Raw genomic sequence first — 25944 nt, forward strand, 5'->3', positions numbered from 1 at the left:
TATGTATGAGTCATCAAAGGTCAATTGTACATCATTTTTTTCCTCTTAAGGTACAAGTCCTAGAGAAAAGTTTCTTAAGGAAAAGTTGTTCCATTAGTGATAACTAACACAAAGATACTTTAAAAACATCAATTTTGCTCACATAACATATGCATGAGTCATCAAAGGTCAATTGTACATCATTTTTTTCCTCTTAATGTACAAGTCCTAGAGAAAAGTTTCTTAAGGAAAAGTTGTTCCATTAGTGAAAACTAACACAAAACTACTTTAAAAAACATCAATTTTGCTCACATAACATATGTATGAGTCATCAAAGGTCAATTGTACATCAATTTTTTCCTCTTAAGGTACAAGTCCTAGAGAAAAGTTTCTTAAGGAAAAGTTGTTCCATTAGTGAAAACTAACACAAAGATACTTTAAAAAATAACAATTTTGCACATATAACATATGTATGAGTCATCAAAGGTCAATTGTACATCATTTTTTTCATCTTAAGGTACAAGTCCTAGAGAAAAGTTTCTTAAGGAAAAGTTGTTCCATTAGCGAAAACTAACACAAAGATACTTTAAAAACATCAATTTTGCTCAAACAACATATGCATGAGTCATCAAAGGTCAATTGTACATCATTTTTTTCCTCTTAATGTACAAGTCCTAGAGAAAAGTTTCTTAGGGAAAAGTTGTTCCATTAGTGAAAACTAACACAAAACTACTTTAAAAAATAACAATTTTGCACATATAACATATGTATGAGTCATCAAAGGTCAATTGTACATCATTTTTTTCATCTTAAGGTACAAGTCCTAGAGAAAAGTTTCTTAAGGAAAAGTTGTTCGATTAGTGAAAACTAACAAAAGGATACTTTAAAAACATCAATTTTGCTCACATAACATATGCATGAGTCATCAAAGGTCAATTGTACATCATTTTTTCCCTCTTAATGTACAAGTCCTAGAGAAAAGTTTCTTAAGGAAAAGTTGTTCCATTAGTGAAAACTAACACAAAACTACTTTAAAAAACATCAATTTTGCTCACATAACATATGTATGAGTCATCAAAGGTCAATTGTACATCAATTTTTTCCTCTTAAGGTACAAGTCCTAGAGAAAAGTTTCTTAAGGAAAAGTTGTTCCATTAGTGAAAACTAACACAAAGATACTTTAAAAAATAACAATTTTGCACATATAACATATGTATGAGTCATCAAAGGTCAATTGTACATCATTTTTTTCATCTTAAGGTACAAGTCCTAGAGAAAAGTTTCTTAAGGAAAAGTTGTTCCATTAGCGAAAACTAACACAAAGATACTTTAAAAACATCAATTTTGCTCAAACAACATATGCATGAGTCATCAAAGGTCAATTGTACATCATTTTTTTCCTCTTAATGTACAAGTCCTAGAGAAAAGTTTCTTAGGGAAAAGTTGTTCCATTAGTGAAAACTAACACAAAACTACTTTAAAAAATAACAATTTTGCACATATAACATATGTATGAGTCATCAAAGGTCAATTGTACATCATTTTTTTCATCTTAAGGTACAAGTCCTAGAGAAAAGTTTCTTAAGGAAAAGTTGTTCGATTAGTGAAAACTAACAAAAGGATACTTTAAAAACATCAATTTTGCTCACATAACATATGCATGAGTCATCAAAGGTCAATTGTACATCATTTTTTCCCTCTTAATGTACAAGTCCTAGAGAAAAGTTTCTTAAGGAAAAGTTGTTCCATTAGTGAAAACTAACACAAAACTACTTTAAAAAACATCAATTTTGCTCACATAACATATGTATGAATCATCAAAGGTCAATTCTACATCATTTTTTTCCTCTTAATGTACAAAATCTAGAGAAAAGTTTCTTAAGGAAAAGTTGTTCCATTAGTGAAAACTAACACAAAACTACTTTAAAAAACATCAATTTTGCTCACATAACATATATATGAGTCATCAAAGGTCAATTGTACATCATTTTTTTCCTCTTAATGTACGAGTCCTAGAGAAAAATTTCTTAAGGAAAAGTTGTTCCATTAGTGAAAACTAACACAAAACTACTTTAAAAAACATCAATTTTGCTCACATAACATATGTATGAGTCATCAAAGGTCAATTGTACATAATTTTTTTCCTCTTAAGGTACAAGTCCTAGAGAAAAGTTTCTTAAGGAAAAGTTGTTCGATTAGTGAAAACTAACAAAAGGATACTTTAAAAACATCAATTTTGCTCACATAACATATGTATGAGTCATCAAAGGTCAATTGTACATCATTTTTTCCCTCTTTATGTACAAGTCCTAGAGAAAAGTTTCTTAAAGAAAGGTTGTTCCATTAGTAAAAACTAACACAAAACTACTTTAAAAAACATCAATTTTGCTCACATAACATATGTATGAGTCATCAAAGGTCAATTCTACATCATTTTTTTCCTCTTAATGTACAAAATCTAGAGAAAAGTTTCTTAAGGAAAAGTTGTTCCATTAGTGAAAACTAACACAAAACTACTTTAAAAACATCATTTTTGCTCACATATTTTATATATGAGTCATCAAATGTCAATTGTACATCATTTTTTTCCTCTTAATGTACAAAACCTAGAGAAAAATTTCATAAGGAAAAGTTGTTCCATTAGTGAAAACTAACACAAAACTACTTTAAAAAACATCAATTTTTCTCACATAACATATATATGAGTCATCAAAGGTCAATTGTACATCATTTTTTTCCTCTTAATGTACGAGTCCTAGAGAAAAATTTCTTAAGGAAAAGTTGTTCCATTAGAGAAAACTAACACACAACTACTTTAAAAAACATCAATTTTGCTCACATAACATATGTATGAGTCATCAAAGGTCAATTCTACATCATTTTTTTCCTCTTAATGTACAAGTCCTAGAGAAAAGTTTTTTAAGGAAAAGTTGTTCCATTAGTGAAAACTAACACAAAACTACTTTAAAAACATCATTTTTGCTCACATATTTTATATATGAGTCATCAAATGTCAATTGTACATCATTTTTTTCCTCTTAATGTACGAATCCTAGAGAAAAATTTCATAAGGAAAAGTTGTTCCATTAGTGAAAACTAACACAAAACTACTTTAAAAAACATCAATTTTGCTCACATAACATATATATGAGTCATCAAAGGTCAATTGTACATCATTTTTTTCCTCTTAATGTACGAGTCCTAGAGAAAAATTTCTCAATGAAAAGTTGTTCCATTAGAGAAAACTAACACACAACTACTTTAAAAAACATCAATTTTGCTCACATAACATATGTATGAGTCATCAAAGGTCAATTCTACATCATTTTTTTCCTCTTAATGTACAAGTCCTAGAGAAAAATTTCTTAAGGAAAAGTTGTTCCATTAGTAAAAACAAACACAAAACTACTTTAAAAAACATCAATTTTGCTCACATAACATATGTATGAGTCATCAAAGGTCAATTCTACATCATTTTTCTCCTCTTAATGTACAAGTCCTAGAGAAAAATTTCTTCAGGAAAAGTTGTTCCATTAGCAAAAACTAACACAAAAATACTTTAAAAAATATCAATTTTGCACATATAACATATGCATGAGTCATCAAAGGTCAATTGTACATCATTTTTTTCCTCTTAATGTACAAGTCCTAGAGAAAAGTTTCTTAAGGAAAAGTTGTTCCATTAGTGAAAACTAACACAAAACTACTTTAAAAAACATCAATTTTGCTCACATAACATATGTGTGAGTCATCAAAGGTCAATTGTACATCATTTATTTCCTCTTAAGGTACAAGTCCTAGAGAAAAGTTTCTTAAGGAAAAGTTGTTCCATTAGTGAAAACTAACACAAAGATACTTTAAAAAATAACAATTTTGCACATATAACATATGTATGAGTCATCAAAGGTCAATTGTACATCATTTTTTTCATCTTAAGGTACAAGTCCTAGAGAAAAGTTTCTTAACGAAAAGTTGTTCCATTAGTGAAAACTAACACAAATCTACTTTAAAAAACGTCAATTTTGCTCACATAACACATGTATGAGTCATCAAATGTCAATTGTACATCATTTTTTCCTCTTAATGTACAAAGAAAAATTTCTTAAGGCAAAGTTGTTCCATTAGTAAAAACTAACACAAAACTACTTTAAAAAACATCAATTTTGCTCATATAACCTATGTATGAGTCATCAAAAGTCAATTGTACATCACTTTTTTCCTCTTAATGTAAAAGTCATAGAGAAAAATTTCTTAAGGAAAAGTTGTTCCATTAGTGAAAACTAACACAAAACTACTTTAAAAAAACATCAATTTTGCTCACATAACATATGTATGAGTCATCAAAGGTCAATTGTACATCATTTTTTTCCTCTTAATGTACAAGTCCTAAAGGAAAAATTCTTAAGGAAAGGTTGTTCCATTAGTGAAAACTAACACAAAACTACTTTAAAAAACATCAATTTTGCTCACATATTTTATATATGAGTCATCAAAGGTCAATTGTACATCATTTTTTTCCTCTTAATGTACGAGTCCCAGAGAAAAATTTCTTAAGGAAAAGCTGTTCCATTAGTGAAAATTAACACAAAATTACTTTAAAAAACGTCAATTTTGCTCACATAACACATGTATGAGTCATCAAATGTCAATTGTACATCATTTTTTCCTCTTAATGTACAAAGAAAAATTTCTTAAGGCAAAGTTGTTCCATTAGTAAAAACTAACACAAAACTACTTTAAAAAACATCAATTTTGCTCATATAACCTATGTATGAGTCATCAAAGGTCAATTGTACATCACTTTTTTCCTCTTAATGTAAAAGTCATAGAGAAAAATTTCTTAAGGAAAAGTTGTTCCATTAGTGAAAACTAACACAAAACTACTTTAAAAAAACATCAATTTTGCTCACATAACATATGTATGAGTCATCAAAGGTCAATTGTACATCATTTTTTTCCTCTTAATGTACAAGTCCTAAAGGAAAAATTCTTAAGGAAAGGTTGTTCCATTAGTGAAAACTAACACAAAACTACTTTAAAAAACATCAATTTTGCTCACATATTTTATATATGAGTCATCAAAGGTCAATTGTACATCATTTTTTTCCTCTTAATGTACGAGTCCCAGAGAAAAATTTCTTAAGGAAAAGCTGTTCCATTAGTGAAAATTAACACAAAATTACTTTAAAAAACATCAAATTTGCTCACATAACATATGTATGAGTCATCAAAGGTCAATTGTACATCATTTTTTTCCTCTTAATGTACAAGTTCTAAAGGAAAACTTCTTAAGGAAAAGTTGTTCCATTAGTGAAAATTAACACAAAACTACTTTAAAAAACATCAATTTTGCTCACATAACATATATATGAGTCATCAAAGGTCAATTGTACATCACTTTTTTCCTCTTAATGTACGAGTCCTAGAGAAAAATTTCTTAAGGAAAAGTTGTTCCATTAGAGAAAACTAACACAAAACTACTTTAAAAAACATCAATTTTGCTCACATAACATATGTATGAGTCATCAAAGGTCAATTCTACATCACTTTTTTCCTCTTAATGTACAAGTTCTAGAGAAAAATTTCTTAAGGAAAAGTTGTTCCATTAGTAAAAACAAACACAAAACTACTTTAAAAAACATCAATTTTTCTCACATAACATATTGAGTCATCAAAGGTCAATTGTACATCATTTTTTTCCTCTTAATGTACAAGTCCTAGAGGAAAAAATCTTAAGGAAAAGTTCTTCCATTAGAGAAAACTAACACAAAACTTCTTTAAAAAACATCAATTTTGCTCACATAACATATGTATGAGTCATCAAAGGTCAATTCTACATCACTTTTTTCCTCTTAATGTACAAGTTCTAGAGAAAAATTTCTTAAGGAAAAGTTGTTCCATTAGTAAAAACAAACACAAAACTACTTTAAAAAACATCAATTTTGCTCACATAACATATGTATGAGTCATCAAAGGTCAATTGTACATCATTTTTTTCCTCTTAATGTACAAGTCCTAGAGGAAAAATTCTTAAGGAAAAGTTGTTCCATTAGAGAAAACTAACACAAAACTACTTTAAAAATCAATTTTGCTCACATAACATATGTATGAGTCATCAAAGGTCAATTGTACATCATTTTTTTCCTCTTAATGTACAAGTTCTAAAGAAAAACTTCTTAAGGAAAAGTTGTTCCATTAGTGAAAACTAACACAAAAGTACTTTAAAAAACATCAATTTTGCTCACATAACATATGTATGAGTCATCAAAGTTCAATTGTACATCATTTTTTTCCTCTTAATGTACAAGTCCTAGAGGAAAAATTCTTAAGGAAAGGTTGTTCCCTTAGTGAAAACTAACACAAAACTACTTTAAAAAACATCAATTTTGCTCACATATTTTATATATGAGTCATCAAAGGTCAATTGTACATCATTTTTTTCCTCTTAATGTACGAGTCCTAGAGAAAAATTTTTTAAGGAAAAGTTGTTCCATTAGTGAAAACTAACACAAAATTACTTTAAAAAACATCAAATTTGCTCACATAACATATGTATGAGTCATCAAAGGTCAATTGTACATCATTTTTTTCCTCTTAATGTACAAGTTCTAAAGAAAAACTTCTTAAGGAAAAGTTGTTCCATTAGTGAAAATTAACACGAAACTACTTTAAAAAACATCAATTTTGCTCACATAACATATGTATGAGTCATCAAAGGTCAATTGTACATCATTTTTTTCCTCTTAATGTACAAGTCCTAGAGGAAAAATTCTTAAGGAAAGGTTGTTCCATTAGTGAAAACTAACACAAAACTACTTTAAAAAACATCAATTTTGCTCACATATTTTATATATGAGTCATCAAAGGTCAATTGTACATCATTTTTTTCCTCTTAATGTACGAGTCCTAGAGAAAAATTTCTTAAGGAAAAGTTGTTCCATTAGTGAAAACTAACACAAAATTACTTTAAAAAACATCAAATTTGCTCACATAACATATGTATGAGTCATCAAAGGTCAATTGTACATCATTTTTTTCCTCTTAATGTACAAGTTCTAAAGAAAAACTTCTTAAGGAAAAGTTGTTCCATTAGTGAAAATTAACACAAAACTACTTTAAAAAACATCAATTTTGCTCACATAACATATATATGAGTCATCAAAGGTCAATTGTACATCACTTTTTTCCTCTTAATGTACGAGTCCTAGAGAAAAATTTCTTAAGGAAAAGTTGTTCCATTAGAGAAAACTAACACAAAACTACTTTCAAAAACATCAATTTTGCTCACATAACATATGTATGAGTCATCAAAGGTCAATTCTACATCACTTTTTTCCTCTTAATGTACAAGTTCTAGAGAAAAATTTCTTAAGGAAAAGTTGTTCCATTAGTAAAAACAAACACAAAACTACTTTAAAAAACATCAATTTTGCTCACATAACATATGTATGAGTCATCAAAGGTCAATTGTACATCATTTTTTTCCTCTTAATGTACAAGTCCTAGAGGAAAAATTCTTAAGGAAAGGTTGTTCCATTAGTGAAAACTAACACAAAACTACTTTAAAAAACATCAATTTTGCTCACATATTTTATATATGAGTCATCAAAGGTCAATTGTACATCATTTTTTCCACTTAATGTACGAGTCCTAGAGAAAAATTTCTTAAGGAAAAGTTGTTCCATTATTGAAAACTAACACAAAATTACTTTAAAAAACGTCAAATTTGCTCACATAACATATGTATGAGTCATCAAAGGTCAATTGTACATCATTTTTTTCCTCTTAATGTACAAGTTCTAAAGAAAAACTTCTTAAGGAAAAGTTGTTCCATTAGTGAAAACTAACACAAAACTACTTTAAAAAACATCAATTTTGCTCACATAACATATATATGAGTCATCAAAGGTCAATTCTACATCATTTTTTCCCTCTTAATATACAAGTCCTAGAGAAAAATTTCTTAAGGAAAAGTTATTCCATTAGTAAAAACAAACACAAAACTACTTTAAAAAACATCAATTTTGCTCACATAACATATGTATGAGTCATCAAAGGTCAATTCTACATCATTTTTTTCTCTTAATGTACAAGTCCCAGAGAAATGTTTCTTCAGGAAAAGTTGTTCCATTAGTAAAAAATAACACAAACATACTTTAAAAAAAATCAATTTTGCACATATAACATATGCATGAGTCATCAAAGGTCAATTGTACATCATTTTTTTCCTCTTAAGGTACAAGTCCTAGAGAAAAGTTTCTTAAGGAAAAGTTGTTCCATTAGTGAAAACCAACACAAAGATACTTTAAAACATCAATTTTGCTCACATAACATATGTGAGTCATCAAAGGTCAATTGTACATCATTTTTTTTCCCTCTTTATTTACAAGTCCTAGAGAAAAGTTTCTTAAAGGTTGTTCCATTAGTAAAAACTAACACAAAACTACTTTAAAAAACATCAATTTTGCTCACAACATATGTATGAGTCATCAAAGGTCAATTCTACATCATTTTTTTCCTCTTAATGTACAAGTTCTAGAGAAAAGTTTCTTAAGGAAAAGTTGTTCCATTAGTGAAAACTAACACAAAACTACTTTAAAAACATCATTTTTGCTCACATATTTTATATATGAGTCATCAAATGTCAATTGTACATCATTTTTTTCCTCTTAATGTACGAGTCCTAGAGAAAAATTTCTTAAGGAAAAGTTGTTCCATTAGTGAAAACTAACACAAAACTACTTTAAAAATCATCAATTTTGCTCACATAAGATATATATGAGTCATCAAAGGTCAATTGTACATCATTTTTTTCCTCTTAATGTACGAGTCCTAGAGAAAAATTTCTTAAGGAAAAGTTGTTCCATTAGAGAAAACTAACACAAAACTACTTTAAAAAACATCAATTTTGCCCACATAACATATGTATGAGTCATCAAAGGTCAATTCTACATCATTTTTTTCCTCTAAATGTACAAGATCTAGAGAAAAATTTCTTAAGGAAAAGTTGTTCCATTAGTAAAAACAAACACAAAACTACTTCAAAAAACATCAATTTTGCTCACATAACATATGTATGAGTCATCAAAGGTCAATTCTACATCATTTTTTTCCTCTTAATGTACAACTCCTAGAGAAAAGTTTCTTCAGGAAAAGTTGTTCCATTAATAAAAACTAACACAAACATACTTTAAAAATATCAATTCTGCATATATAACATATGCATGAGTCATCAAAGGTCAATTGTACATCATTTTTTCCTCTTAATGTACAAGACCTAGAGAAAAGTTTTTTAAGGAAAAGTTCTTCCATTAGTGAAAACTAACACAAAACTACATTAAAAAACATCAATTTTGCTCACATAACATATGTATGAGTCATCAAAGGTCAATTGTACATCATTTTTTTTCCTCTTAAGGTACAAGTCCTAGAGAAAAGTTTCTTAAAGAAAGGTTGTTTCATTAGTAAAAACTAACACAAAACTACTTTAAAAAACATCAATTTTGCTCACAACATATGTATGAGTCATCAAAGGTCAATTCTACATCATTTTTTTCCTCTTAATGTACAAGTTCTAGAGAAAAGTTTCTTAAGGAAAAGTTGTTCCATTAGTGAAAACTAACACAAAACTACTTTAAAAACATCATTTTTGCTCACATATTTTATATATGAGTCATCAAATGTCAATTGTACATCATTTTTTTCCTCTTAATGTACGAGTCCTAGAGAAAAATTTCTTAAGGAAAAGTTGTTCCATTAGTGAAAACTAACACAAAACGACTTTAAAAATCATCAATTTTGCTCACATAACATATATATGAGTCATCAAAGGTCAATTGTACATCATTTTTTTCCTCTTAATGTACGAGTCCTAGAGAAAAATTTCTTAAGGAAAAGTTGTTCCATTAGAGAAAACTAACACAAAACTACTTTAAAAAACATCAATTTTGCCCACATAACATATGTATGAGTCATCAAAGGTCAATTCTACATCATTTTTTTCCTCTTAATGTACAACTCCTAGAGAAAAGTTTCTTCAGGAAAAGTTGTTCCATTAATAAAAACTAACACAAACATACTTTAAAAAATAACAATTTTGCATATATAACATATGCATGAGTCATCAAAGGTTAATTGTACATCATTTTTTCCTCTTAATGTACAAGTCCTAGAGAAAAGTTTTTTAAGGAAAAGTTGTTCCATTAGTGAAAACTAACACAAAACTACTTTAAAAAACATCAATTTTGCTCACATAACATATGAGTCATCAGAGGTCAATTGTACATCATTTTTTTCCTCTTAAGGTACAAGTCCTAGAGAAAAGTTTCTTAAGGAAAAGTTGTTCCATTAGTGAACACTAACACAAAGATACTTTAAAAACATCAATTTTGCTCACATAACATATGTATGAGTCATCAAAGGTCAATTGTACATCATTTTTCCCCTCTTTATGTACAAGTCCTAGAGAAAAGTTTCTTAAAGAAAGGTTGTTCCATTAGTAAAAACTAACACAAAACTACTTTAAAAAACATCAATTTTGCTCACATAACATATGTATGAGTCATCAAAGGTCAATTCTACATCATTTTTTTCCTCTTAATGTACAAGTTCTAGAAAAAAGTTTTTTAAGGAAAAGTTGTTCCATTAGTGAAAACTAACACAAAACTACTTTAAAAACATCATTTTTGCTCACATATTTTATATATGAGTCATCAAATGTCAATTGTACATCATTTTTCTCCTCTTAATGTACGAGTCCCAGAGCAAAATTTCTTAAGGAAAAGTTGTTCCATTAGTAAAAACTAACACAAAACTACTTTAATAAACATCAATTTTGCTCTTATAACGTGTATAAGAGCCACCAAAGGTCAATTGTACATCATTATTTCCTTCTTAAATTACCATTCCTAGAGAAAAATTTCTAAATTAAAAGTTATCACAATAGGGAAGCAAAATTACTTTAAAAGATATGAATTTTGCCTTTACAAAATGTATATGACAAATCAAAAGTCAACTGAACCTTTTTATTGCGTGTACGAGAAATACAAAACAGTTTATTTATTGTAATTTGCCTTAGGTAAAAAATTATACAGTTTTGAAAATTAGGTTTAAAAATTAAGTCGCCAAAAAAATCTCCAAAAGCTCTTTTGTTCAATTTTCTCTCACTTCACATCTGTGAAAAAAAATGGATTGACACCAAAACATTCTTACTTGAGATTTATGAAGCAAATATCGAAATAAACCTGTCATTAAATCAAAGTTATTCAACCATAGCAAAGATTTCTCGCTTACTCTTATTTTGCAGGCTAAATGTCATTCAACTTGATTAAAACAACCGTCCCCAAATAGCACAAAAAAACTCCTTAATAGACTTATTTATCGTTGGCCGTTTACAAACATTAATTGCAACCAAAATTTCTGACTAAATTTCGTTTGTAATCTAAAACATAACTAAAATTGTCCAGAAATATTTCAAAACGTGTCAATGAGTCATCAGAGACTTATAGCTCAAAAAACATTTCTTGGAGGTAAAATTTTTTATAAATCAACAAAGGATTTTAACAGAAAGTTTTCAAAGTTCAGTAAAACCGCTATGCGCTTCTCTAGAGACTTTCACTTATATTTAAACAAAACTAAATTTCTTCCTAGAGGCTGTACATTTGTGAAATTTATGAGAAAATACCAATGAGTTAATCTATTTAAATTTTAAAATCAAAGAAAATTTGAGATAAAAATTTGTTAACATTAGCAAAAGTTTCTTATCAATAAATAACTACATGATTTTTTGTTGAGGTTGTTCTTCAAAACCATCCTTAAACAGTTAATAAACGTTTGCAGCAGTCCGTAGAAGCAAACTAGTTCTTATTAGATGTCATAAACTAAGACATAGTTTCTCTAACTTTGTTTTTGAATGAAAAACTAAATTAAAAACGTTCAGACCATTTTGTTGAAGAAGCATTTATTTTAGAGTGCCAATTCGTTTGGCAGCACCGAAAAAGAAATTCAACAACAAGAATTTTGTCAAAATTACAGTATGAACTATGAACGTTATGTACTACATATGTATCTGTAGTAACACTAATTTTCAATCAATTTATAGAACTGAAATAAATTTAGATAGACAATAGTTGCATATTTCGCAATCAACGGAAAATTTCAGCATCTGTTTTACATTATATCATTCTGAGTGCGAGGATCTGCAAGGTTAATTTTTTGTTAAAATGACAAAATAAAATGACCAGAAACAGAATGTTGATTGGTATGACAAAGATCAGCATGGTAAAATATGCTATGCGTTACAAAAAGACAGTTTTTTCCCATGCCATAAAAAGCGGCGATTAAAAATCACAAAAACTACAATCCAAAAATGTGGCTTATTTCTGCTTCAGGAAACTATACAGCTCTTTTATAATCTACTCGAAATTTATGATAAACTTACCAGATGAAGCAAAACTGAAAAACATTTTTCTTGGAAATTAAATTAAGACAACTATATGGATTTCGACGCTTTCTTAATGTGTTCGGTTTTCGTCAACTTTAGCTAAAATACGTGATCCTGTTTTTTTGCAAGGTACGATAATAAATTAGTGTGCTATGAAGTTTGATATGTAAAACTTGATTTGCTCTTCAGTGTCAACTTATGGTTGAATGTTGAATTAATTGCGTTCGTCAACCACAAAAATTTTCTCAGTTGACTAATAGGAAAGTTGGTTTTCAAATGGAATCCATTTTTTGAACGCCTAGGTCACAATCATCAATTTTGAAAATTCATTTAACTTTTTGTCATATTGCATCTAGAAATTGCTTTTATCAAATTTTTTATTGAACTTCAAAAGCATTAAAATTTTTGCTGCAACCCAAATTACCAACAATTTGATTCTGCCACACTTCATTGATAACATATTTGTCTATAAGTAAAAGATTTGTCTGACAGTTTTTAAAGCAACCCAAAAAATATCAAGGAGAAAAATTCAGTTGGAAACTTTAAGCAACTATACAGCGAGTTTCTATTCAAATATAAAATTTAAGTTTATTTAATTTAAATCGCCAAAATTGCCATAGAAAAACATTAGTTCAATATCTTGATTTTAGCCTAGGTCCACTGGGTCCACACAAATAGAAAAATCAATTCAACACACAAATTTAACAAATTTAACAAATTAATAACACAATATTAACAAATTTAAACCTATCAGAGGAAGCAGTTACATTGCTACGCCATCCGCTGTAGTTGGAAACCATTTTCTCCTAAATATTCGCAACAAGGATAACAAATGTTTTGCATACTCAGTGCTTGCAGCAATGTTTCCAGAGAAGGAGCAAAAACAGCGGCAAAACAAATACAAGCCAAATTTGCACAAACTCAATTTGGATAATATCGAGTTCACCATGCCTTTGACGAGTGTTCCAAAGTTTGCGAAACAAAACAATATTGGAATCAATGTTTTTGGTTTCGAGAAAAACAAAAGCCTACCACTTTACTTGTCTAAATTACAAACACAAAAATTTATTCCTTTGCTGCTGCTGACTGATGGACTTACTAGTCATTACTGTTTGATCACAAACTTTCACGCTTTCATGGCTCGGCAGTTTGGAAAAAGGAATCATAACCGGTATAAGTACTGCGAACGTTGCCTTCACGGATTTTGGAATTCAACGGCATTGGAAAAACATTTGGATTTATGTGGGGAGCATAAAGCTGTTCATATTACTATGCCAACGGAAGACTCAAGAATTGAATTTACAAACTGGCATAAAACGTTTTCAGTGCCTTTAGTTATTTATGCTGACACAGGGGCTGTCAGCCTAAAGCATGACACTTGTCGTCAAAATCCTGACAATAGCTACACATTGAGCAAAGAAACTCAGAATCCTTGCGCAATAGATTTTTGTGCTGTGGATAAAGATGATGGAAGTGATTATTATAGCTTTGAAGGTGACACATGCATCCAAGAGTTTTTTCGGTGGCTCAGAGAGAACGCCAAATCTATTTCTGAGAGAAAACAGAAGTATAGACGTCTCATAATAACTGATGAAGAGTGCAAGCAAATGATTGATCAGAGAACGAGCTGCGTTATTTGTCAGAAAAAATTCAACGACAAAAAAGTAATCCATCATGATCACTTTACTGGTGAAATCTACGGAGTTGCGCACAACAGCTGCAATCTGAAGCTTCGTACGCAGACTTTTACGCCTATTTTCTTCCACAACCTTAGCAAATATGACGCACATCATCTATTGAAATACATTGAAATCCAATCGGAAGAAAAATTGACAGTAATTCCTTGCAACAGTGAGACGTACATTTCATTCTCGTTCTTTGTTCCGGTTGGTAAAAGCTAAGATGACAAGCTACTATATGAAAAATTTCGTTTCCTTGACAGCTATCGTTTTTTATCGGCGAGTCAAACTCTGGCTACAACACTCGAAACAAAGGACTACATTCAATTATCTAAACATTTCCCAAAACATGTCGAAATTATGCAAAAGAAAGGAGTTTTTCCATATTTGAAGAGTCGTTGCCTTATTATGATGATCAGTGGATAAATTCACTGTCTGGTCAAATTGAAGTTTCTGAGGAGGATGTTCAGCATGCTAACAAAGTTTGGAATATGTTTGGCTGCAAAAACTTTGGTGAATATCTCATGTTGTATATCAAAACTGATGTAGTTCTTCTGGCTGACGTGTTTGAAAAATGCCGGAGACTGTTTGATCAGGTATATGGATTAGACCCCTGTCATTACTATATTGCATCCAATATTTCATGGGATGCAATGCTGAACACAACTGAAGTGAAACTGGACTTGCTCTCTGATATAGATATGCTGTTGTTTTGTGAGAGCAATCCGTGGAGGTTTGAATGGAATTGGTGAAAAGCGGTATATGAAAGCTAACAACAAATACTTGGATGACTTTGATGAAGAAAAACCGAGTACGTTTGGACTTTTTCTGGACGTCGTTAACTTATACGGTGGAAAAATGATGAAAAAACTGCCAACCGGAGGATTTGAATGGTCAGACATCAGTTTGGACAAAATCATGCAAACATCTGAGGAAAGTGATGTTCTGTACTTTTTTATGGTTGACTTGAATTATCCTAGCAACTTACATGACTGTCACAATGATTTTCCTTTGGCTGCTGAAAAGTTAAAAGTTGATGCTGAGATGCTTTCTCAGTATCAAGTAGAATTGGGAAACAAGACCAGTCATATCCCAAAACTTCTGGAAACGCTTCAGTCAAGGCAGAATTATGCATGTCATTATTCAGTTCTGAAATTTTATTGTCAACAGGGGGCTCCAAGTAACCAGACTACATAAGACTCTGAAGTTCAACCAGACTGACTTTATGAAGTGCTATATTGAGCAGAATACAAAGCTGCGACAACAACCCGGTATCAGCACCTTTGAAACGAACTTTTTCAAACTGTTGAACAATTCATGCTTCGAAAAAACGATGGAAAATTTGAGATGTCGTTACAAGATGGTATTTGTTGAAAATGAGGAGAAAGCAAAATTTTATTGTAACAATTACAATTTTGAGAAGTTCACCATTTTCCGGGAGAACCTTGTTGGGATAACTCTTAGCCAGAAAGAGATCAGGTGGAATAAACCAACTTATCTGGGTGGTGCTATTTTGGATCTGTCAAAACACACTTGTACAGGTTTCATTATGAAGAAATGGGGCCTTTGTTTGACAAAAAAGCTCGAGTGATGTATCGTGACACTGATTCTCTTTTATGAAATTGAGACGGATGACATATACGAAGATCTTGTACAGCTGAAACACGTACTCGATTTGAGTGATTACCCCAAGGATCATCACTTACATAGTGAATTGAACCAAAAAGTGCCACTTAAATTATCAGATGAGCTGAATGGTGACATTGTAATGGAAGCAGTTTTTCTGAAACCAAAAGCTTAATCTGTAAAAACTTTGCAGAAAGTCAAACAAAGTGCCAAGGGTGTGAGCAAACATGTGAAAAAGACACTTCATCATGATAAGTTCAAAGATGTGCTCAAATCAAAATCACCATTCAGAAAACTAGTAACATCTATAACTAGTGACAAACACACACTCAACAAAACAGAGTCTAACAAAATTGCTTTGAGTGCATTTGACGATAAACGTTATCTGAGTGATGGCGTTCGCTCATACGCGTATGGACACTACAAAATTGGTCACAAGGGGAAACAGCCCTTGGAAAAATCTCTAAAGTCCTATATTGAGATCAGTGAATGTGAAACCACCAGAGATTTAACTGAACAACTTGATACTGAGATTGAAGAAACCTTTTCAACACCTGATCCTGGGTTCTGGAAAACTTCAAATTGAGGCCGATGAAGAAATATTTGATTTTGATGCAGCTCCAAAAGAAAAGCCGTTCTCAAGATGTCATATATCGATTTCGAAGCAGAGGAAGAGCCGCCTGCAAAGAAGCAACGCTTGTCCAGCAAGCGTTAAATATTGATGATGCTGCCCAACTCCACACCGGTTGGGAGTCTCAAGAAGTTTTGACGAGGAGATACAGAAACCTGCGACTGCTCCGCGCAGGAGCTTCTTGTGACAATAACAGCTTTTATAGGGGATAGCTGCCCAACTCCCCCCCGGCTGGGAGTCTCAAGAAGTATTGACGAGGAGATACAACAACCTGCGACTGCTCCGCGCAGGAGCTTCTTGTGACAATAACAGCTTTTATAGGGGATAGCTGCCCAACTTCACCCCGGTTGGGAGTCTCAAGAAGTATTGACGAGGAGATACAACAACCTGCGACTGCTCCGCGCAGGAGCTTCTTGTGACAATAACAGCTTTAATAGGGAATAGCTGCCCAACTCCACCCCGATTGGGAGTCTCAAGAACTATTGACGAGGAGATACAGAAACCTGCGACTGCTCCGCGCAGGAGCTTCTTGTGACAATAACAGCTTTTATAGGGGATAGCTGCCCAACTCCCCCCCGGCTGGGAGTCTCAAGAAGTATTGACGAGGAGATACAACAACCTGCGACTGCTCCACGCAGGAGCTTCTTGTGACAATAACAGCTTTTATAGGGGATAGCTTCCCAACTTCACCCCGGTTGGGAGTCTCAAGAAGTATTGACGAGGAGATACAACAACCTGCGACTGCTCCGCGCAGGAGCTTCTGGTGACAATAACAGCTTTTATAGGGGATAGCTGCCCAACTCCACCCCGGTTGGGAGTCTCAAGAAGTATTGACGAGGAGATAAAAACCTGCGACTGCTCCGCGCACGAGCTTCTTGTGACAATATCAGCTTTTATAGGGGATAGCTGCCCAACTCCACCCCGGTTGGGAGTCTCAAAAAGTATTGACGAGATGATACAAAAACCTGCGACTGCTCCGCGCACGAGCTTCTTGTGACAAAATCAGCTTTTATAGGGGATAGCTGCCCAACTCCACCCCGGTTGGGAGTCTCAAGAAGTATTGACGAGGAGATACAACAACCTGCGACTGCTCCGCGCAGGAGCTTCTTGTGACAATAACAGCTTTTATAGGGGATAGCTGCCCAACTCCTCCCCGGCTGGGAGTCTCAAGAAGTATTGACGAGATACAACAACCTGCGACTGCTCCGCGCAGGAGCTTCTTGTGACAATATCAGCTTTTATAGGGGATAGCTGCCCAACTCCACCCCGGTTGGGAGTCTCAAAAAGTATTGACGAGGACATACAGAAACCTGCGACTGCTCCGCGCAGTAGCTTCTTGTGACAATAACAGCTTTTATAGGGGATACCTGCCCAACTCCCCCCCGGCTGGGAGTCTCAAGAAGTATTGACGAGATACAACAACCTGCGACTGCTCCGCGCAGGAGCTTCTTGTGACAATAACAGCTTTTATAGGGGATAGCTGCCCAACTTCACCCCGGTTGGGAGACTCAAGAAGTATTGACGAGGAGATACAACAACCTGCGACTGCTCCGCGCAGGAGCTTCTTGTGACAATAACAGCTTCAATAGGGGATAGCTGCCCAACTCCACCCCGGTTGGGAGTCTCAAGAACTATTGACGAGGAGATACAGAAACCTGCGACTGCTCCGCGCAGGAGCTTCTTGTGACAATAACAGCTTTTATAGGGGATAGCTGCCCAACTCCCCCCGGCTGGGAGTCTCAAGAAGTATTGACGAGGAGATACAACAACCTGCGACTGCTCCGCGCAGGAGCTTCTTGTGACAATAACAGCTTTTATAGGGGATAGCTGCCCAACTTCACCCCGGTTGGGAGTCTCAAGAAGTATGGACGAGGAGATACAACAACCTGCGACTGCTCCGCGCAGGAGCTTCTTGTGACAATATCAGCTTTTATAGGGGATATCTGCCCAACTCCACCCCGGTTGGGAGTCTCAAGAAGTATTGACGAAGAGATCCAACAACCTGCGACTGCTCCGCGCAGGAGCTTCTTGTGACAATATCAGCTTTTATAGGGGATATCTGCCCAACTCCACCCCGGTTGGGAGTCTCAAAAAGTATTGACGAGATGATACAAAAACCTGCGACTGCTCCGCGCAGGAGCTTCTTGTGACAATATCAGCTTTTATAGGGGATATCTGCCCAACTCCACCCCGGTTGGGAGTCTCAAGAAGTATTGACGAAGAGATCCAACAACCTGCGACTGCTCCGCGCAGGAGCTTCTTGTGACAATATCAGCTTTTATAGGGGATATCTGCCCAACTCCACCCCGGTTGGGAGTCTCAAAAAGTATTGACGAGATGATACAAAAACCTGCGACTGCTCCGCGCAGGAGCTTCTTGTGACAATAACAGCTTTTATAGGGGATAGCTGCCCAACTTCACCCCGGTTGGGAGTCTCAAGAAAAATTGACGAAGAGATCCAACAACCTGCGACTGCTCCGCGCAGGAGCTTCTTGTGACAATATCAGCTTTTATAGGGGATAGCTGCCCAACTCCACCCCGGTTGGGAGTCTCAAAAAGTATTGACGAGATGATACAAAAACCTGCGACTGCTCCGCGCACGAGCTTCTTGTGACAATAACAGCTCTCAAGGGGGATTACAATGACTTCTTTTTCTAATCGTGCATTTCTATTTTAATATCCAGATGTCCAGACAACACAAATAGATGTTGAAGAAGATGCTGACGGAGAAGCAGTTTTAAACGGGTACATTCATAAAACTTAAAACATTGACTTAATACAGAATGCTGCGTCTTAAATTGTTATTGGATGTTTGTTAAAAGTTTATTAATTGTTCTTAACCTTGCTTTATTAATTTAACTTTTTTTAGTTTGTTTCATTTTCACAACTTAAGCAAAAAATTAGTTCCGAGCTGTCTGTTAAAAGTATGGTTATTTTGTTTCCTCTGAAACAATAATTAACTGTCAAGAGACAAGATAACCGCTGAATTTGAGTAATTAAACCATAAAAAAGGTATCTCTCTAATTCAAAATGAAGTTGAGGAACGTCTATTACATATTCAGGCAACAATCCTAACATACAGGGAATAATTGCCAAGAAATTTTCATCCGCGCGCATGATCGAACATGTTTGGGGAAAATCAGCCAAAAAGTGTCATCAGGTGTATAGGTTTGTTACTACTCAAATATCCAAAAAACTGTCTTTCAAAATTTTGGGAAAATATGAGATGAGAGAAAATTCCCGAACTGTCCAGTTTTTTTCCAAAGAATTGTGGAGTGACCGATCAATAGACAGACATATACATGGAGTGACCGATCAATAGTCAGAAATTTCTGGAGAACGCGGAATAACTTGCCAATAGAAATCTGGAAAGAAAAACAAAAAAAAGTTTAAGAAAATAACCAGACACATGATCAAATTACATTAACGTGTTCCAATAGATCGACAAGTACAAGGTTTAAGAAATTATTTTTACTTGTATTTTAAGGACCAAACTTTTTTCATATGTTTTAAAGTGATTGTTAAAGGTAAATGTTTAACCAAACTTCTGTTATGGTTAAAACTTTGAATTTAAATTTTAAAAATTAAAAAAAAGGCTTAGCAAATTTCCTGGCGCAATCATTTTTACTTTTCGCAATTTCTTGAGCTTCAAGTTCAACTGAGATTTAAAATACTGAGGTTCAGCGATATTCGATCAAAACTAGACGCCTATGGCAAAGCGCAGAGTTGAATATTACTTTGAGACGTTTCGTGGACGACTGCGCAGTTCTAAATTGAACAAACTAGCTCTAATCTGTCGCCGTAAAAGTCGGCTCAACGTTTGCATTTTCGGATGCAATAATTAAGAACATAATTGACTACCGTCGAAAAAATGGCTCTCCAACGACAGGCTACGGTTGTACCTTCCTTAAGCTTAGGAGGTCAGCAACTAAGATTCAGTGAGCCGTGAAATTGTAGCCAATTGAACATCTTAGACAGCTGTTTAGGCACTTAATGCCCTCAAGCCTTGCCAATTCCCCCCTTTTGGAGGACGAAATGCCAACTTCAATCTCTTAAGCGAGCAATTTTCTGGTTCATTTTATGCTCTTAAGCGAGCAATTTTCATCTTATGCTCTGGTTAAAATCAAAAATTTCAAGCCAAAATCTGCAGAAGACTTAAATTTAAAAAATAACTTCTTTAAGCTTCGTTCGAGAGCAATTAATCAAGCTTTGAACTATCGTGAAAAGTGGTGTGTAAAAGCGAAAACTTTGATTTGAACCAAAAATATTTTCTCCCTCCACTTTATTATTTCCTTTTCTAAAGTCGATTGTTATTCTGTTCAAAATCAAACAAGCTCTCACAACGTTTAGCTCATTATTATTTTATTTTCTCATTTTATTAATTATAACTTTTCATTTCTCTTCTGAGCCAGAAAGAGAAAAATAGAAAAAACACTCGAAAAGTCTGGACCGGAAGATTTAAAAAAACTTTAACAAGCAATCTTCAAGCAATGTTGATATTTGTCTTTTTAAAATCAATAATTACTAGAGAAAATCTTTAGAAAAGGTAGCTTAGTGCAACGAGATTCCATCCTTAATCAGTGAGGCCAAACACATACAAATTCATTATTCATCATTAAGCAATTTATTTCAAAATCAAAACTCTAAAATAAATTAGAACGAAGAAGTATGAAAACAGAACCAAGAATTAGAAACGACACAGCTTACTGTGTGTACATATCTTATCCAGCTTAATGCGGAGAAATCTTTGGAAAAATTGCGCAAATACAGCGTGCTAAAAACTTTGTTTGCAGGCTATTCTCCGAATGATATCAGCGGACAAAGCAAAGTCAAAGAGGTTGGCGTGAGGGAGACCAACACGCAAGAAACTGCTCTACAAACCATTAATTTGTGTCTTCTCAGCAGCTTCGGTAAATTGGACATTTGGAGACTCAAAGCTTTAAGAGCTGCTCAGCAACTTCTTTTTATCCCGCATATAAGCACAAAAAGTCAAAATCCTTAAATTCGATCTACTAGCGAAAAATGGCATAAACTAACAGGACTAAACTGCACTCACCCAATGAGATAGGACAAATATCCGCATTTACCTACTCATCCAAAAAAGTGGGGAATTAGTTGTGTCCGTCAGTGGACGCTAGCCCTCCAGTGAGAGGGGGCCATCACTCATATTTTTAATCTCGCCAATAAGAGGGAAGATGATCAAATTTCACATCATATTCATATACCAAATGAAGAAATGTGGTCCAAAGCACTCTTATTAATGAACTTCAAAAAACATTACTAATATAAATGCCTCAAACTTCCTTTGAGGGAATCAATAACCTGCAAATTTTCCATGCCCATACGAAGCAATCAAAAACCCAAAAATTGGGGAGAACTGTTGAAAAAACGAAAGCTGTATAATTAAAATTTGCCAATAAAGAGTGAAATGATGCACTCAAAATATATAATCAAATTTTCTCCGCAAGCCGTGTGATGAATTATAAAAACGTTTAGGATCTAAAAGTACTATTAAGTTAGATCTGTTAAAAGAACATCAAACAGGCAAAGTATAATTCCGTAACTTCATTATTTACCTGGTAAACAAAGACAGGGCTGTGTCAAAAGCTTACCTTTTTGTTAGATGCTAGTTTAGTGGCCGAAAATTTTAAATACGTTGAACTCGACCATCCACTAAATATGAAACTGCATACGCTTTTGTCTCAGCTTCTTTATACGTATTTGAAGGTGAATCATTAATAGTTAAACATCTGTGAGCCTCGAAGCGTATTTAAGCGTACAGTGAACTCACAATAGACTTTAAATATGATATGATGACATTTTGTACACAAATATTAAAATATTGTCAATAATATCATTTAACCAATTCCCTCTCAGCCTTATTTAGCAAGCGTTGCCACTCCTTGCTTTGCTCGACTTCTTTCTGCTTGTAAACTTTCCTTAGTCTTCTGTTCTTCAATTTTTCAGATTCTGGAGATATCATCCAAGTGGCCAAAGCAGCAAAAATGAGCAGCAAATGCTCCATGCAGAAAACCAATCCCACAACATACCGACCGCTTCCCTCAGAAATCCAGTGATCATTGTCATAGAAATCATACAGCTGCGGAAACCAAACTTGAAGCTGCTCGGAAGAAAAGCCGATTAGCATCACATTTGTCACAATTGATGAAATGGTCATGAACTGCATCAAAGTCAACCAAACTCCGATATTAGCGGCTCTTCTAACTGGTGGTCTGCGATTGACAAACATCAACTTGAAACAATCAGATTTGGTTTCTATGAAAAGGAATACCACAGAGATGATAGAACACAAAGGCATAGCGGAAGCAAATAGAGTTATATAACCGAATTGAATGACCATTTCCAAATAATCGTCGAAAGCTTCATATTCCTCCTCTTTAAGTTCTTTAATATACTGTTTATCAACTTCAGTAGCGACATCTTCCTTCTTAGCAGTTGTGTACTTTTTTTCGGCACTTCGCGATTTTTGCCAACTGAGCACAAATGGCACAATTACTTCCAATGCTATCCTGCGTAACTCATCGCCCCAAAAGAGACCGACCAGTTCACTTCTTAGAGAGTTAATGTCCAGACGATAGAATGCAATATAGAAAAGAGGTAGATAACAATCGAACGCTTCGAAAAGGAATCGCTTAATAATGAGGGAATTGTTCCACTCCGCTGTAGTTTTGTGGTTCTCGAAATCAGTGCACCACACAGCTATGCTTCGGTAGATAGTATTGAGAACTAGAATAATGACAGAATGTAAGAGGGTTGGAACCATCCATCCATAGTAAGGGTTGTCCTGAGCGAAAATAGCACCGGGCTCAGCATATTGACACAGAGATTTAACGTAGAATATGCTATGATGGTCTTTAATATAACCGTTCAAGTTCAGAGACAGCAGCATGGCTTTTACTGCCAATAGTAACATAGGCGTCGCAGCTAAAAAGCTGACAAAATATCGCAACATTTTGTTCCATTGAGGATAATAAATTTCAGGAAGATCAGTAACTGGACTGGCTCTGATCTCACCGAAGAACTCGGGTCGCATCTCTGCGACCCGTTCAAAGTCGATTGTATCCCAATTGAACGCCCAAAAAGACTGTCGGCGACGCCAGAAAATCACAAAAAATGTTGCCCAGACTGTAACTACAACCGCAAAGACTGGCAAATATTTTGCATGATCAATATCAACTCCACGAGGTCGCATGAAGTGAAGGTACAATCCCACCAATCCGGGGAAGATTAGAGTGATGTTGAAGAAATTCATCCATGCAAAATAAAAAGCAACCTCCTCTCCAAAGTACTCCCGAACTGCGGTAATGGGAACTTGGATCGGATTTGATTGAATCTTCTTCCATAGAGCACTTTTGGCTTCTAAATCATGAAGAGGGAAGCATTCTTCAATAACATGCGGTTTAGAATGCTTCAAGGCTGTCATAAGTTTCACCCGCTTAACATTCGTGAGTCTTTTAGGTAACACTATCTGATACTGCGGCAACAAGTCGATAGAAACAGAAATGTCTTCTATGGCGAGCCTCAGAAGGAGAGATCTTTGACCACTGGTTAAGCATTTTTCAACGCTAGGCAAAGGGAAAAAATCGCTTTCTAGAATTTTGGTCGTGAAAGGCATGCATAATTTCAGATCACCTTCATTGCATTTGTTAATTGGAACTTCCAGGCCAATTTCTTCAGCTTTTGACTCCAAACACTGTTTGCTAGCAGTAACTAAAACAACCTTGCCGTCTTCAGAGTCTTCGAGAGTACCCTGTAAACCATTTTTACTCAATTGGCCGATAATAAAATTCAGTTGTTGATCACTGCACTTCTCACTCAGAACCAAAACATATCTATTATCACTCATAATGACCTATAAAGAATAGAACAAATAAAATATCTTTTCCGTTTGTGCCTCCGTTTTCCGTTTGTGCTTACTGGGCGCATATTATTTGCACCCCCCAGACGCACGTGCCATATTTTTACATGATGTACTATGTAATGGCACTTGTTCTGTAACTAGGGGGCGCATAACGTACTGGCGGGGCACAAACGGAAAAGATCCCAAAATAGACATCAGACTGTGATTAATCTATAAGATAAGGCTGCGGCTTCTGTGTGATGAAGTCAACGTTAGAGAAAAACTTGAAGATGTGCTAAACTCGGATCAGTTCCAAAAAATCGATGGAGCAAAAGATCACAGCCTAACAAAATTTAGATTACGTTGTTGCAGTTAAGGATTGTCGCTTAGTTTTAAACTGAATCATTAAAAAGTGCAAAGTGTTCTATAATTATCGTTTCTTTTCTGTTTTATATTTTAAAACTTAATTGGTCATACAATAATGAGGGTCGTCTGACCACTCAATGGTACAGTAAGCCCACAGATACTGGACTGTCGCTTGCTTATTATGCATGTGCCCCACAGCGCTACAAGCGGAACATCATAGAGGAACAGTTCATCGCATCAACAACTCGACCTCGACGTGGAAACTGTTCGATGAGGGCCTTACTAAGGCCAAAAAACAGTGGGAAGCCAATCAGTATCCTCCCGATTTTTAATCCCCTTGTCAAGAAGATCATCGAAAAATTCCATCCTGGCGCAGACCAAAATCTTGACGCACAAGCTAAAGTCTCGAGCCCGATTCCTGACAAGGCTACTGACAGGGCGATACTTGTAAACCAGTACCGGGGAACAATATCTGGCAAGTTGGCCAAACGACTACGATCCTTGAAGCCGAATATTTTTTTACGACCAGAAAACTTAGAACTTGCGACCAGAAAACTTAGAAAATGACAGAAAACTTAGACTGTCATTTTTACGACCAGAAAACTTAAAACTTGCCTCCCCTCCTTAAAGTGTCCGGTTGCAAATAACCTCCGTAGCCATGTTGTATACCAAATAAAATGTTCAGGCTGTTTAGCTTGCTATGGTTTAAAAAAGGATTGTCAATTTAAAACTTTCTTACGAACGTTTTCGAGTTCATCGTCAGGTTATAAACAATACAAAATGCTAAAATGAAAAGCCAGAAAATAAAATGCAAATCACTTAAAGCAATCATTCAAGGAAATTTAAAACGAATTTTTACATATCTACAGTTTTATCTACAAAATTTTTACATCTGAGTAATTATAATTTTTCGATTTGATGTAGCAGATGCATATCGACGTTTTTTATTAAAAACTTACATGAATTGCTTTAAACTTTCTTTGGTTTTGTTCAATTGTAAATTAGAAATTTTCGTTTCATAACGTGTCTTTCTTTCAAGTTGGATTATCATCTCCAAACTGATCTTTCAGTGTCAATTCCCGTGTTCGGTATTCGTCGCGCGTGTTGATGGCTGGTTTCAGTGATCTTATGTAGAGCGCCTCTAGTGTCATTAACTTAGATTGGTTGCTGCATTGGTCTAATATCTTCCACTGGAAAGCTGTTTTATCACCGTTGCACTCGATTGCATATAATCCAATCGGTGCGTCCGCCTCGGCATGCTCTGCAACCCTCGTGGTAATATGTCGGCATGTCTGCCCTACATAGATGGATTTGCATCCATTACAAGTGAGTTCATAAACAACGTGGGATTTGAGATCCT

The 25944-nt window shown here is 34.2% G+C and overlaps 2 protein-coding genes across 2 annotated transcripts in view; both read right to left on the reverse strand.

Moving 5' to 3' along the window:
* LOC142336218 (carnitine O-palmitoyltransferase 1, liver isoform-like) overlaps positions 1-22088 on the reverse strand; it is a 94823-nt gene extending 72735 nt beyond the window's left edge. The window contains exon 1 of the mRNA XM_075384888.1: positions 21970-22088. The gene's annotated coding sequence lies outside the window, so the exon portion shown is untranslated. The remainder of the gene's footprint in view (positions 1-21969) is intronic.
* On the reverse strand, positions 21749-24259 carry LOC142336219 (anoctamin-10-like). Its single transcript, XM_075384889.1, has one exon. It carries the CDS (start codon positions 24222-24224, stop codon positions 22212-22214), a length of 2013 nt encoding a protein of 670 aa, XP_075241004.1. The 5' UTR covers positions 24225-24259; the 3' UTR covers positions 21749-22211.
* Positions 24260-25944: the final 1685 nt, after the last annotated feature.

This window comes from Convolutriloba macropyga, chromosome 3, assembly GCF_964194025.1.
Source record: "Convolutriloba macropyga chromosome 3, txConMacr16.3, whole genome shotgun sequence".
NCBI classification, from domain to species: domain Eukaryota; kingdom Metazoa; phylum Xenacoelomorpha; order Acoela; family Convolutidae; genus Convolutriloba; species Convolutriloba macropyga.